Source organism: Molossus molossus, unplaced genomic scaffold, assembly GCF_014108415.1.
Source record: "Molossus molossus isolate mMolMol1 unplaced genomic scaffold, mMolMol1.p scaffold_m16_p_1, whole genome shotgun sequence".
Classification (NCBI taxonomy): domain Eukaryota; kingdom Metazoa; phylum Chordata; class Mammalia; order Chiroptera; family Molossidae; genus Molossus; species Molossus molossus.
Window position 1 is genome coordinate 193,131,684 of NW_023425344.1, and position 16,579 is coordinate 193,148,262.

The 16,579-nt window shown below is 36.8% G+C and overlaps 1 protein-coding gene across 6 annotated transcripts in view; it reads right to left on the bottom strand.

Annotated features, from left to right (window-relative positions):
* The window catches only part of CCPG1 (cell cycle progression 1), a 57,009-nt gene that overhangs the window by 11,717 nt on the left and 28,713 nt on the right, over positions 1-16,579 (bottom strand). For 4 of the 6 annotated variants that reach the window (XM_036272864.1, XM_036272839.1, XM_036272848.1 and 1 more), the window contains 6 exons: positions 15,305-15,373; positions 11,736-11,856; positions 8,636-8,703; positions 5,754-5,958; positions 3,484-3,579; positions 1,507-1,758 (listed from right to left, as the gene is read on the bottom strand). In XM_036272864.1, coding sequence (XP_036128757.1) covers positions 1,507-1,758; positions 3,484-3,579; positions 5,754-5,958; positions 8,636-8,703; positions 11,736-11,856; positions 15,305-15,364 — 802 coding nt within the window. In that variant the 5' untranslated portion in view covers positions 15,365-15,373. The remainder of the gene's footprint in view (positions 1-1,506; positions 1,759-3,483; positions 3,580-5,753; positions 5,959-8,635; positions 8,704-11,735; positions 11,857-15,304; positions 15,374-16,579) is intronic. The other 2 variants (XM_036272874.1, XM_036272882.1) reach the window with 2 other exon arrangements.

Below are 16,579 nucleotides of genomic sequence, written 5' to 3' on the forward strand. Positions count from 1 at the left end.
GTTAAATGTACATATTTCAAGTCAAATCTCATTACAATGAATTTCAAGGGAGGAAACAAATTATAGTATTTCAGTATTAAATTCAAACAGACACCTATCAGGAGTCTAAATACTTTTTATTAATATAAAGTTAAATACAAGAAGAAACACATTTTACTGACTCTGACTTAAAACAAGTATTGATTGTCTTTACTAAGTTTACCCTAACATTACATTACTTTGAATAATTTATTTTTTCCACAAATCGGCATGGAGTACATGTATTTCTTCAATCTTTATGTAAGGAATACATTGCCTGAAGGAACCAGCAATCAGGAATACTTCAGAAAGTTAAACTGTGGAGTATGCAGTCAAAAAAAACTAAAAGTAGTTAATATAAGGCAAACTGAAATTTGTTGGCAAAATCTAAGACATTTGTTTTTATTCTAATAAAGCAATGAGTGTGAATGTTCAGTTCTCAAACATTCTCATTTTTGTGCCAATATATGCCTTAAGTAAGATTCAATGGTTGGACTCCCAAATGAAAAATAACACCACATGGAATCCCTTCCTCTTTTCATCCAAGAGACTTTTAAAGGCTTTGCATTAAGATAATTAATGTACAGCCTGGCCAGTGTAGCTCAGCGGATTGAGTCGTCCCATAGACTGATTCCGGGTCAGGGCACATGCCCAGGTTGCGAGCTAGATCCCCAGAAGGGGGCGTTCAGGAGGCAGCTGATGGATGTTTCCTTCTCACATCAATGTTTCTAGCTCTCTCTCCCTTACCCTCTCTCTAAAAAAAAAATCAATAAAAACACTTTTAAAAAAGATAATCAATATACATAAATAAGATTAAAAGTGAGCAAAGTATAATGCTAAACTATAAAACAGTCACAAAATATAAAGCTTATATGAAACCTGAATACAGAAATAATGTGCACCAATTACTTGTAACATTTCAATTGTAACTATTTCAACTGGGATTTAAATAATCCTTCTAATAAAGTCAGTTCAAACTAGTTTAATTGTGATTCTAAAATAAATGATATGCCAATGATATGCCTCATGGTAAGCATTTCAGATTTTTAATCTTCTAATCATTCCCTTATGAAAAAAACATACATACTAATAATTCTTAAATTTCTTAAATAGCCCAGCTGGTGTGGATCAGAGGATGTCGGTTCAATTCCTGGTCAGGGTACATGCCCAGGTTGTGGGCCAAATCCCTAGTGGGGGGCATGCAGAACATCGACATTCTCTCTCATTGATGTTTCTCTCTCTCTCTCCCTCTCCCTTCCTCTCTAAAAAAAAAAATCAATAAAGAAAAAATAATAATAAAATAAATTTCTTAAATAAATATTGCTTAATTTAAGTGAAAACACTTTCCAAATGAGAAAACTGAGGCTCAAACAGGTTGTGAGCTTTTCAAGGTCATATATTTAATGATACTAGAATTCCTCATTCTTAAGAAGTGCCTCTACCCCATGCTATCCGTTTATTATGTTTAACAAATGTCCAATTACTCACCATAGAAATGTCCAAATCCCATGCTGACTGCAATCACCAGAGCAAGTATAACACACTTATTGAGGCCACTGCTGAAATGGCGTTTACATAACTCCTTAGAGGGTTCAGTTTCTTGTTCGGCGATCAGTCGTTCTTCAGATTCTGAACTAGAGACAGTCCTCTTCCTAGCACGGCGTCGTCTAAGGGCAGGACTGGGCTGATGGCTGGTTTCATCACTACTTGATTTGTCATCGCTATGCTGAGATGAAAATACTATTTTAAAAAAAGTAGATAAATTTAAAAATTTTAGAAACGGTTGCCCAGAGGAAGATTTAGAATAATCAATGCTATCCCTACATGCCTTTTTTACATCGGACAGCCAAAAACAACACAACACAAACTCAAGTTTTCAAGTTTATCAACATAATGCCAAAACATAAAATATTTCAACTGTGACACACAAGAATCTGTTCATCATATTCTGTGCCTCTGAAGGTCTATCTGGGGTCTTTTTGTTTTCTTAAATCTCTCTTGTAATTTACACCATTACAGCAATTATTCTTATAGTCTATTAAATTTCTTTCATATTAGAGCTATAAACAAATACTATTTCTAGAAGAAAAAAATAAATAAAACCCTGTATCTCCTCATTTAACTTCAAATAGAGGTAATTTAAGTTCAACTGTTTAAGGAACGCAGGGACATGTACAAGCACTTCCTCGGATGTATCTGGACCCTAGTTTCACTTCCATCCTATTAGTTCACAACCAAGGTTCAAAGCACTTTTGTTTAACACAGGTTTCCAGAAGTCAGATGAGCCCTTCCCTTCAACTGCCACTCTTACTAGAAGGCTATTAATTTTACCCTCTAGTAAATATGTCAGCATGAGGAAGTGACACAACAGCTATCTCCAATACTAAGGACTAGTCTGGTGCTGCTCCTATATGAAGAAAATAATAAACAACAAGAAATCTCAAGTCCTGGAAACATATCCACTAGAACAATTATCTTCAGTTTTTTCATATGTGTAATTTATTAGCACAGTTTCATATATCTATAAACTATATGTTGACACAGAAAATAACATGACTCAGTAGTAATTCCCCCAGGCCAGTTAGAAAGAAAAAAAGCACTAAAAGTAAAGATAAAATATGAACTTGATACAGAGCTCCAAAACAACACATTCTCATGCTTCAAAAAAGCAAAACAGTTCTTCAGAAGACAGGTTATCCATGCCATAGGAAAGCTGGTGACTTAGGTTAGGCAATACTTTTTTTAAGAAGGATCATTGAGGATTCAGTTAACTTTCACATTGACAACGACATACACAAAGACAGAAGGCACTAGTGAATGAATATTCCTAATATTTAGTGATATAGATGCCACTGAGAGATCTTTTGTTCATGACCCTTATGCCCATCATGTTTATCTGGTTATTCTTGATCACTAGTTTTTCCAAGATGCCGTCGCCTCAGCTGTGAGGTTACATTTCTTGGACAAAGAAAGAAAGGAAGACTTAAACAAAGCATTACATAATACAAAGGCATTCATGATCATGGTTGGATTATTTAAGTCAGATTTTCAGACAGTATTAAAAAGGGTAAATGTAAAAACATACCTTTTGTCAAAAATTCTTTAAATAAACTTTCAATTCTATATTAAAATGCCTTCATCATATATTCCAAGTAAACAAATCAACCTAACACGTATTAATAAATTTACAACCTTATCTAATGCTTCCATCTTTTTAACCCATACATATGATAGCTGAAATACTTTGATTTTTAAAAACCTTTTACAGCTTAATTTGGCCCACAGTCCAAGATGCAAGCAATGCAAAGGCATGCAATAAGCTTAGCCAACTTTATTACAAAATCAATTTGAACACCTGTTTAGAGCATTATAGCTGACAATAGATATATTTAAAGCGCTACACAAATAGTAAATGTGACTAGGCACACTCAGCTCTAGGAAAGCTGATAGATTTAGTCACACCACCTTGGAAAGCGAGTTGGCTAGGAACATGGTGTTTCAGCTGATCATCCCATCCCCTTATGCATTCAGGAATCTTCCACAGCTTCTCCCACCACCTTTCTTTTGTGAATAAACAGGAAAAAAGATGTATAAAGCTTTATTATAGAGACTAAAAAGAAAAAAGAGAATTGAAAATACTTATTTTAATTATCACTTAACATTGTTGTTTGTGCTCTATCAAAATATAACAATCATGCCTTTTTTAAAAACATATGTACAATACAAACTTTTTTACAACTACCAACTTTGCTCTCTTAGAAGAGAAGAGGGTGGTGAGTGTTCCTACTTCAAAAGAAGATTGTCACAAGAATATAATTTAAAACAAGAAAAAAAAAAACTGAAACTGAAATCCATTAGAGATGAAGAAAGGGAAAAGAAAAAACAAAATAAGCAAGCAATGGGGCAGGAACTTAAACCAAGAAAAATATAAGATAAGGGAAAGAGAACAAACACTCTGGGCAGCTATTTATATATAGTATTTTCAACATAGTCCAATATCATTTTTTATTATTTTCAACATTTTCTTTATTGAAGTAATTCCTTTGGGAGGGATAGCAATGGATAAAAAAACCTAATATACCTCTTAACTGAATCTATGAAATTCCCAAAAAGTCCAAATTTAGAAAGTAGACTAAAACTACAATAATGTTCTCTAAAGTGTCCAAGTACCTGAAAAAAATTAACAGTATGTGTAGCATCAATTTCTTAAATGTCTGCTTAGACCCTTCTGCAATAATCCTGCTTCATTCAACTACCTTTTAGGGTCTACTAATATTCTCAAATTTAGCCAGCACCATCTTAAAAAAAAAGTCCTGGACGACTTGGCTCAGCAGTAGAGCATCGACCCACTGACCAATGAGTCTCGAGTTCAATTTCGGCCAAGGCACAAACCTAGGTTGCGCTTTGTCCCTAGCCCTGGGTGGGGTCATGCGGGAGGCGATGTGTCCCTCTCACATCGATGTTTCCCTCCCCCGCCCCCTACTCTCTCTCCCTCCCACTCTGTCTGAAGATAAAGAGAAAAATATCCTCAGGTGAGGATTAAAAGAAAAAAGTACCTTCTGAATATACAGCTTGAAATCCTATATTTAAATAAAGTAAAATTTGATGGCCAAACTGGATTCTAAAATCAATCACGTTAGCCCTATTCTGGCCAAGACTGAAATTTCTCTCTGACCACTAAGAATGCCACATAAGTATTTAAACATTTGAATAATGTGTTTTCAAGCTCTTGCTTATAGGAAAACTACTGAAATACTAACTGAAAATAATTCATCATTAAATGAGATAACTAAAAAATCTCTATTTGACATTTTATTAACTTAAACTGAATAGAAATTCCACTGTCTGATTTGGTAAAATCTAAATAAATGATCCAAAACAGATACTCTATGTTCCTGTTTCTACATCAAATTAATAAATTCTTGGAATCACAAGGTGTCTCTCCCATAATTCACCCTTAAGTTATAACTGTGGGTTAATACTTGTGGGTTAATTATAGGTTTGTTTCTTATTAGTTTCCAGTAACTTGTGTCTAAATATTTCTATCATGTTGAAAGATATATACTTGACTCCCTAAAATTGAGTCAAAAAAATTCTAAAAAAGAATTAGCTCAGTAACACATTTTAACCTCCAAATTATTCTGTCTAACAATAGGCATTAACTGCATTAACAACATTGCTCACACTGGGCACATTTTCAGAACTCAACCTCAAATGAACAATCCAAAGGTCAGGGTTTTGCGATGCTGCTGCACTGCCAGCTACTTGAGCCGTTTGGCGCGTGGCAGCACTCAGTAAATGTTAAATGACAAATAATCTAACAGAAACAAGTTTCTTCCACTATTTCTACAGTATAAACTTTTTACCATTGTAGGTAGAAATCTTAACATTCTCCTGATTTTAGGTATAATAGCTCAATCTCCCACTCTTAAAAATCTAAAAAATGTCAAAGGCATTTTGTTCAGAGTGTGAAACATTAACAAATCTCCTTGAAGCCTTTTTTTTTGTATTTTACTTAATGATAAGACATGGTATTTATTGTTATAGCAAAAGACTGTGCTCTAGAGTGTAGGAAAACATTAAATATAATAGTAAATTTTATAAAAATGTCTCTTGAATTTGATTCCAATATATTCAAAACTTGAGATTCAGGATTATAAAACAAGCCATTACATAAAATATGGTCAGAGGAGTCCTTAAATCTGTTATCAGTGAATTCTTTGTATAGTTCTTACCAGTTTCTGGCTGACAGAATGTATACTGGCTGCTAGAGGAAGAGCCCATGTTAAAGTCTTCTGGACTCTGTGCTTCTTTAACAATGATGGCTTCTTCTTGATTTCCAATTTCTTCTAACTTAGGTGGCTCAAGGGTAACAATATCAGAATCGTCACTGACAGTTCCAAAAGACACATTGTCTTCAGGTGACTTTTCTTCCTCTCCCTGAGGAATCATAATTTTAGAGAGAGTAAATTCAACAATTATATAAGGGACTTATGTTTTCTACACAGTTCAAAGTGTATAATGGTATGGTAATTTGGGTTTAAAATAAATGAACCCTGTCCAATAAGAAAGAATTACTCAATAATAGGTTCATCTTTTAGTATAAAACACCATCGCACCCCTTGGGGACTCACTCGACTGCCTACTCCTGGTGGGCTGCAGAAGCTAAGAAGCACACCTTCATGAACTAATGGCCACAGAAAGATTTCTCACCAGTTCCATGGGTTTAACTTAGCCTAACTCTGTAGTCAGGGAGCCCATTAAAAGACTGATTAAATTTTCCTGGTTATATATGTAATAAACTTCAACAGTTATACCATGTAAAGATCATCCAGCTATCTAGTTTTATCTAGAAGTCAGGTAAATGGTAAAGAATAAGATTTACTTTGTTCTCAAATGTAAAAACTGACCTTCATTTTAGCTTACTTTCTCAATATAATTCAAGAATGCAGCCCTGGCAGGTTTGGCTCAGCGGTTAGAGCGTCAGCCTACGGTCCAGAGATCCAGGGATTCAGTTCCTGCTAAGGGCGCGTACCTCGGTTGCAGATTGTCACCGGCCCTGGTTGGTGGTGTGGGTGGCAGCAACTCGATGTGTCCCTTTCACGGTGATGTTTCTCTTTCACGATGATGTTTCTCTCTCTCTCTCTCTCTCCCTCTCTCTCCCTCCCATTCTATCTGAACAAAAGGAAAAAAATGTCCTCAAGTGAGGATAAAAAAAAGAAGAATGCATGCCCAGCCAGTATGGCTCAGTGGATTGAGTGTCAGTCCCAAGGACTAGAGGTCCCAGTTCAATTCCCAGTCCGGACACATGCCCAAGAACCAGGCTCAATCCCCATTAGGGGGTGTGTGGGAGGCAGCCGTTGGATGTTTCTCTCTCTCTCCCTTCCTCTCTCTCTAAAAAAACAATACAATTTTTTTTAAAGAGACCTGGCCATTGTGGCTCAGTGGTTGAGCATTGACCCATGCACCAAGGGGTCACTGGTTTGATTGCCGGTCATGGAACATGCCCAGATTGTGGGCCAAATCCCAACTGCGGGGCATGCAGAAGGTGACCAATTGATGTTCTCTCTCATCGATGTTTCTGTCTCTCTCTCTCCCTCTCCTTTCCTCTCTCTCTAAAATCAATAAAAAAAAAAAATTTTTTTTTTTAAGTAACATGCTCACATGCGCCTTCTTTAAAGAAACAAAAGAGCCCGGCCAGTGTGGCTCAGTGGCTGAATGTCAACCCAGGAATCAGGTCACCAGTTTGATTCCCAGTCAGTGCACATGTCCAGGTTGTGGGCCTGATCCCCCACATGTAGGAAGGCATGTAGGAGGCGGCCAATTGATGTTCTCTCTCATCAATGTTTCTGTTTCTCTCTCCCTCTCCCTTCCTCTCTCATTAAAATCAATAAAGAAAAATATTTTTTAATAAATATATAAACAAAAGAATGCAATCTAATAGACAAACTATATACCAAGACATCAACAATGCCCATATTCCTATGGACTGATATTGAACTCTGAATCCATTTTGTTTGACTGTCTTTTCCTGTTTGCTAATGGTATTAGTCATAATAATAGTTATGCTTGTTCTCTGAATTTTTCTATATAATCCAACTGTTTATGATGGCTGAACATGTTTAACTTAATACTCTTTCCATGGTTTACATAAGTGTTATAGTAGATGCCAAATACAGAAAAAAGATAGAAGGCAGGACTCAAATCATGATACTTCACAGGATAGAAATGGTCCACAGTGGTTTTTCGCTATGAAGGCCATAAAACCTGAATGCCTTCCATTTACCTGTCCTTCCCATTTTGGGAAAATTCAGTCTCTACTCAGATCCCATGGTTATAGTACTGCCCCATCACCAACAGTCAAAAAGACAATATCGATACTGAGACTTCCTAGGAATGAGGCTTCCTAGCACTATTCGACCATCGATGCTTCCTTCGGACTGATTTATGATCAACGGGGAATTGTGGATGGAAAAAGTGGTTCCATGGAAAGTAACCCCACAGGATGATCTGGTCATAAATCCCTATCGGGGCAGGTCATGGTAGGCAGTCACACTCCAGGCATATTAGCAAGCCCTGCCCATTATTTCTGTGCATCTAGATTAACACACCTTTGAAACAAACCATAACCACCCCAAGACAGCACATAATCTTGTTAACTATCCTGAAATCCAATTCCCACCTTGCTTTTTCCCACCTTCATGCAATCTTCCTCAATTTCAAATGCATAAAAGAAATTGCAAAACATTCTCAGGAGCATTCAAGACCTTGCTCCTAGCATGTCGTAGATTTGGATCAAACAAACTCTTATAAAAATTCTCTACAAAAAAAAAAGAATGCAACCTATTTCAAAAGAAAATTATATTAGAGGTTAAATGATTATGTCTTTAACATACTACCAAGAAATTATTTTTCTAAATTAAAAGACATTTCAAATAAGAGTTTAAATAAAAGCTAATAATTTTAACCTTAAAAGTGATCAGTCTGAGGAATCTCCAAATTTTCAATGAAATCTGTTTATAATTCAAATAGGAACAGAATGCACAACTAGAAATGGAAATTTTAATTAGTATTCTCTATATTTATCATATTTCCACAGAGTAAAACACAAGCTTACCTCAAGTGCTGACTTCATGGCCTCCAAAGCCGTTTCTCCCACTAACATTGTGACATTATGGCCATTCTCTGATATAAATAAAGCAAAAATAAATTCAATTATACATTACCATTTTGGCAGTCTATATATATAATGATCTGGGTGCATAAAATGTATTCCTAATTTTTTAAAGTGGATTTAATCAAATAACACATAATTGTAAGTGATTATTCTGTGGCTAAATCAATCACTGTATTTCAAATATAACTATTTCAATATCTGAAATTGTCAGGGGATACTTTTAGACACTGAACTGAATTCATTTAAAATCAACTAATGCAATACAATCTCTAAGTAAACATAGTCTCCACTTTATAAAACCAAAGTACTTAATCCAAGGTGTTTATAAAAATCTGTTAATATGGAAAAATCAATTTTCAAATATCTGACAGCACATATCCTGCACTATTCAAGTTTATTCAAATTGAAGGTACCAACCACTATTCTAATGACTGTCAGTGTCGGGTAACACAAGAATCAAAACTGTGGCTTCAAATTATAAATTCTTTACAATAAAAAGTAGACTGCACTGGCAGGTTTGGCTCAGTAGTTAGAGTGTCGGGGTTGCAGATTTTATCTCCAGCCACAGTTGGGGTCATGCGGGAGGCAACCAATCAAAGTGTCTCTCTCACATAGATGTTTTTCTCTCCACACTCCTCTGCTCTCTCTTAAAAAAAAAAAAAAAAAAAATCAATGGAGAAGTATTCTTAGGTGAGGATTAATAAAACAAAACAAAACAAAACAGCCCTGGCCAGTTTTGCTCAGTGATTAGAGTGCTGGCCGGCAAGTTTGATTCCGGTCAAGAGCATGTATCTTGGTTGCAATTCATCCTAGCCCTCATTGGGGTTGTGCGGGAGGCAGCCATTCGATATACCTCTTTCACGTCGATGTCTCTCCCCTCCACACACTCTATCTGAACAAAAATGGAAAAATGTCCTCAAGTGAGGATAAAATAAATAAATAGAAACAAAACAAAACATTACTGTAGCCCTGGCCAGTTTGGCTCAGCGGTTAGAGCGTCGGCCTGCGGTCCGGAGAGACCCGGGTTCGGTTCCCGCTAAGGGCACGTACTTCAGTTGCAGTTTGTCCCCGGCCCTGGTTGGTCGTGCGGGTGGCAGCCACTCGATGTGTCTCTTCACGTCGATGTTTCTCTCTCTCTCTCCCTTCCTCTCTCTCCCTCCCACTCTATCTGTACAAAAAATGGAAAAATATCCTCGGGTGAGGATAAAAAATAAATAAAAAATAAAATAAAAAACAAACAAACAAACAAAAAAAAACATTACTGTAAAAAACAAGAACCTGAACCCTGGCTGGAGTGGCACAGTTGGTTGAGCATTGTCCCATGCCCCAAAAGGTCGCCAGTTTGATTTCCAGTCAGGGGATATGCCAAGGTTTCGGGTCTGGTCCTGGTTGGGGTGCTGTATGGGAGGTAACCAACAGATGTTTCTCTCTCTCTCTCAATCTTTCTCTAAAAACATCAATAAAAATATTTTTTAAGGACTTCAAAAAAAGAACTTGAACACAGAAAAACAAGATGATGTCACCATAGCAGATATATTTTATAAAAAACTCCTCAAAGAAAAAAAAATGTACAAACAGCCCAGCCAGTGTGGCTCAGTGGCTGAACGTCGACCCACGCACCAAGAGGTTGCCGGTTCGATTCTCAGTCAGGGCACATGCCCAGGTTGTGGGCCAAATCCCCAGTGGAGAACATGCAGGAGGTGCCCAATCAATGATGTCCTCTCTCATCGATGTTTCTATCTCTCCCTCTCCCTTCCTCTCTCTCAAAAATCAATAAAGAAAAAAAATGTTAATAAATATATTTTAAAAATGTACAAAGAGTTCATAATATTGCATTTTTAATGAATAAGCTACACAATATTAACAAAAGTTAAAAATAAACATGCATTTCTTATATAATTTAACCCATACAAGAAAAGAAGGAAAAAACACCCACTACTTTTGTGTATTATAATCCCTAACAGACTATTAATTTGGAGGCAAGACTCCTCAACAAAGGTGGACTTGGGTCCAAAGATTCCTAAGGAAGTATGAGTTTTATATATATATATATGAGTATATGCACTTTTGGGAAGAGACTGTCCCTAGCTTTCAGATTCTCAAAGATATGTCTGACCCTTGAAAGATGACAAACTGTTCAAAGGAGATCAGTAATCAACAGGTAGGCTAAAGACAAGATTAACAGATATAATTTATGGTATTTCTAGCCTAGACACCTCCACTTAATTCTCCAGGGAGAAATGTTCTATTTACATTTTAAGTAATTTTTTTTTTTAGGAGATCCTATCTTCCTTTTTTATTTTTATTTTTCTTTATTGAATTTTAAAGACAGAGGAAGGAAGAGGGAGAGATACAAACATCAATGAGAGAGAATATCGACTGGCCTCCTCCTGCATGCCCCTCACTGGGGATTTGGCCCACAACCTGGACATGTGCTCTGACCAGGAATTGAACCGGCGACCTCTTGGTGCATGGGTCGACGCTCAACCACTGAGCCACATCAGTGGGGCTGAAGTAATTTTTAAAAAGTGTAGAAGTAATTTAAATATGAAGATAAGACCATGCATTAATTATCTGGGCATCATATTTCTCTATATAATTAATGTGAACATCAAATCCCACAGGAAGAGGAATTATACATACCATTTACCACCTCTATCTAACGAAAGTACTCTGAAGTGTGACAATAACTAGAAAAGTGTTTGGTAAATCCCTTGTGATGATTTAATAATTGTGTACATCACTAGTCTTGTTCAAGATTAATAAAACTGTTACTGGTTATACGTGCAGTATCAAAAGAGTTCTCTGGAGGCCAAACATATATCACAGCTGCAAATAAACAAGCCCCTGGGCAGGATGGTACCACTGAGCTCTGTAGGCCTGCCCACCTATTCTACACGAACATTCTAGTCCTTCAGTGCCCAATCATGTAGATTAGCCAGAAAGCTGTCCACCTAGAAAGAAGGCAAGATTCATAATGTCCCTCACATGTCCTATTTTAAACAATGAATAAGTAAATGGGACTTTTTAAACATCTTACCTTCCTGCTCTAACTGCAATACTTGTAGCTCCTCTTGCTCTAAAGATGAATACTCTGGGATGAGCTCACAGCTGTCACTGCCTGTCCCGTGTTCAGAGTTCACCATCTCTATATCAGACCCCTGGGGAAAAGTGAAAATCAGTTATTTGTCTATGAGCTCCTCAAAGCTGGATTTAAATGCAAGCAGATGCTTCTATTATTTAAAATCCCAATGCTGCCATACTCTAATCTGACTACCTTTTGTTCAGTTTACTCCATAAAGGCCTATGGCAGGAAAATAGCAAAATGGAGAACAGGTTTAGAGTCTAAAAGAGAAGTCAGCCCAAAAGTTGAATGCTCTAAGTATTTTATAAACACAAACAATAAATTTGAATCCCAGAGAATAAACATTTCTGAGGTATTTTTACTAATTTGCTTCTACTGAAGATTATGGAGTTTGTTAGATATTATAGGGTATAAAAAAAATTTGAATCAAAAATTCAAATTTAGACGCGGCCAGTGTGGCTCAGTAGTTGGAACGTTGTCCCATGGACTGAGAGATCCCAGTTCAATTCTGAGTCAGGGTACAAGACTGGGTTGCAGACTCGATCCCCAGTAGGGGACGTGCAGGAGACAGCGATCAATATTTCTCTCTCACATTGGTGTTTCTCTTCCTTCCTCTCTTAAAAAAAAAAAAAAATCAATAAAAACATATTTTTAAAAAATTCCAATTTAGCCCTGGCCAATCTGGCTCGGTGGTCAGAGAGTGAGTTTGAGGACCAAAGGATCTCGGGTTCAGTTCTGGTCAAGGGCATGTATCTGGCTTGCAGGTTTGCTCCCTGGCCCAGGTTGGGATCATGCAGAAGGCAACCAACGTTGTCTCTCTCACATCAATACTTCTCTTTCTCTCTTTTTCCCTCCCACCCTTCCACTCTATCTAAAAATCAATGGAAAAGTATCCTTAGGTGAGGATTAACAAAAAAAAAAAATTCTAATTTATAGCCTATTTAGAGATACAGCCACATGCAAATAACTCTTATTACAGCAATGTGTAAATGAGAAAGTTTAAGGGCCAGGCTCATAATGAACCCATTAGATTTATGGGTTTCCTTATAAAATTTTAATTATTTGTTATTCTTCCAAGTTTGTCCTTTCTACTTTTATGTCAGACTGTCTTTTATTTTTATTTTTTTCCTTTATTGATTTTAGAGAGAGGAAATGAGAGGGAGAGAAAGAAACATAGATGAGTGAGAACATATATTAGCCACCCTCCTGCATACAGCCCATTGGGCCCACACCTGGGCATGTGCCCTGACCGGGAGTTGAACCAACGACCTCTTGGTGCATGGGTCAACACTCAACCACTGAGCCACACCAGCGGGACCAGACTGTCTTTTATTTGAGAGGTTTTTCTTCTTGTGTCTTAATTGATTCTGCCTCTGCCCATACCCCTCCCTCATTTTCCTATAGTTTACTAATCCATGAAATCAAAAGAACAGAGTTCTCCTGATAAACGTACCTCAAACCAACAAAAATTGAAATAATTCATTAAAAGAATGGGTTTTGAGTTGCTTACTAAAGAATCCTAAATGGCCCAGCCAGTGTGGCTCAGTGGTTGAGCATCGACCCATGCACCAAGAGGCTGTCAGTTCGATTCCCAGTCAGAGCACATGTCCAGGTTGTGAGCCAAATCCCCAGTTGGCAATGCTCTCTCTCATCAATGTTTCTATCTCTTTCCCCCTTTCCCTTCCTCTCTCTCTAAAATCAATAAAGAAAAAAGAAAAAGAAAAAGAATCCTGAGTATAATAAGTCTTTGGGGTTGCCCAAAGTGGAAGGAGAATGGTAGAAACAGAGGCAAGGTCAGGGATGAACTGGGGGTTTCAGGGGAGGTCAGTTCTGGTTTAAATCAGAATGGGGGCAATGGGAAAGGAAAAGAAAACACATGTAAAAGACACTAGCAAAAAGAATAGAACTTGATAACTAGATATGGAGGAAAGAGATAACAGTACTGATATGCTGCTCTGTGACAAGATATCTCTAACACAGAACACCCTCATGACACGTGGCTAAGTGCCAGAGAGGTCTGCTTGCTGTCTTGCTTCCCACTGCGCTCACAAGTAAGACTCCCATAGCTGCCTTGCTCCTGGTTAATTATCCTTGAAGGAGAAGTTGTTGCTATGGAAGTTGATCTAAGCTTTGTAGAAAACAGGTTAAAAATAGAAAAGTCACTTGTTAAAAAAAAAAAAAAGAACTACCTCACCAAAAAAAAAAAAACAAAAAAAAAAACCTACCTCAAACTCAAATTGGTACAGCTGCTATTAAATTCTGAAACTTTCTTGCAGAAAAAGAAATCATTTTTTGTTAATGTTGTTTTCTAGAAGATATGACTAACCAACTGTCTCATCCTTACATTATCAAATTATTAAAAAATATATTTAAAACTTTTTATGTTTGACATAGTTTATTTTTATTATTATTATCATTATCATTGATTTTAGAGAGAGAAGAGGGAGAGAGAAAAACACCAATTTGCTGTTCTGCTTATTCATACATTCATTGGTTGCTTCTTGTATGTACCCTAACCCAGGATCGAACCCACAACCTTGGCATATTGGGAAGACACACTAACCACCTGAGCAACCCAGCCAGGGCTTAAAATCATTTTTTTTTTAAATATGTTTTTATTGATTTTTTAGAAGTAGAGGAAGGTAGACAGAGATAGAAACATCAAGGTGAGAAACATTAACACAGATCAACTGTCTTGCATGTCGCCCTCCAGGACATGTGCCCTGACCTACAATCGAACCAGGACCTCTCAATCCACTGAGCCACACCGGCCAGGCTTAAAATCTTTATTAATGAAGGGAAACAAGTGAGGCTTAAGAGATCATAAAAACAAATAGGAAAATAGATAAATCCATTAAAACTTTGAATAGGTATAGGTGATTTTTATGTTATTACTTCTATTCAGCAGTATTTTATAATTTTTCTATAATGAACACATATTACCAGTATGAGAAAATAATGTCTATTATGTACTAATTACGTAATATCATACTTCTAAAATAAAATTCATTTTATGATAAAGTTCTAGCCACAGTCCTTTGCCTATCAGGCCTGGCTACTACATATCACACGTGGAACACATGTTCTCCATGCTCTTTTCTGTTTTGTTCAAATGTAGGCTCTGATATTTTTTCAATTCCATATTCTTAGCCAAATTACTTAACCTCTTTAAGTTTTACTTTTCTCAACTATGAAATAAGAATGAAAACAACCTATGACAGGTTTAAAATTACATGAGAATTACATGAGAAGCACAGAACCTGACCAGTAGCATGCACTCAATAGATATTTTCCTATTGTCTCAAAGCTGAGAAAAGCAATGTACAATAAATAATGTAGAGGATGCTGGCTCATAGAAAGTTTTCAGTAATGAAGTTTAATGTAGGTGGGAAAATGTCTAAGCTACAAACAATGAAATCGTATGCTTAAATGTACAAAAATACTGGCTTTCAAATAACCCAGTTTATATCACCACTAACACTGTAATAGTACAAACTGCCTTGCAAAAGTATTAAATAGCATACCTCATGAGTGATGACAGTCCAACCACAAGATGAATCACTGTCACTGGAATTTTCAGACATTTTTCAGGTCTACAAACACAAAAACATGTTGACATGTTGAACATATTTTTTAAAATCCTGATAGTCAAATAAGAACAGGGCAAAAGGTATATATCTGAATCTTCCATTAATGATTCTGGAAACTTACAAATTAATTGTTTAAAAAGAGAAGATATAAAGGGGTGATTGTGGCTACTACAATATAAAGGCTAGCATGTTTTAGGTAAATTATTCAATCTAAAATAAGACAAAGATTATGTGGCTTTTCAGGTAATGCTAGAGCATTTTCTAGTAAGTTCATTTGAGGTCACCTGATTGTTTGATTTCCTACTTACAAATAATTAGCACCCAGACATTTATAAATTTAATGGTAAACGTATAAAAACATGCATTACAATGAATTTTTTTCCTGCACAGAGCGTATTCCAAAGGCTATACAGTCTGAAACCCTAAAAGATAAATCAATTTTAGCAATTTTATTTCAGCATTCCTTATAAAATTGACTATATAAATCCCATTTTCTAATTGAACTTGATTACACAGGTTTTTTTAAAACTTTTTCATATGTTGCTATTTGTATTTGAATAGTTTTACAACATTTGAAAATTATGGGCTGGCATATGGGACTATACAAAGACTTAGCAATTAATTTTGCAGGAGGAAAGGAAAATGGTCAAAGAAAGCTATACATATATATGAAGTTACAATGTTTTTCAGTCATGCTAGGCAACACATTTTTTACTTTTATCTTCAGATAGAGTGGGAGGGAGAAAGGAAGGGAGACAGAGAGAGAGAGAGAGAGAGAGAGAAACATTGATGTGAGACACATCGAGTGGCCGCCACCCACATGACCCCAACCAGGGCCGGGGACAAACCGCATCCGAGGCACGCGCCCTCAGGGGGAACCGAACCTGGGACTCTCTGTTCCACGGGTCAACATTCCAACCACTGAGCCAAACTGGCCAGCATGGCAACACAGTTATAAATTGAAATAGTTGTTGCCCTGGCCTGTCTGGCTCAGCGGTTCGAGCGCCAGTCTGAGGACCAATGAGTTGAGGATTCAATTCCGGTGAAGGGCACGTACCTCAGTTGTGGTTTGTACCTGGCCCTGGTCCGGGTCATGCAGGAGGCAACCAGTCAATGTGTCTCTCTCACATCAATGTTTCTCTGTCTCCCTCCCACTCTATTTGAACAAAAATGGAAACATATCCTCAGGGGAGGATTAAAAACAAATAA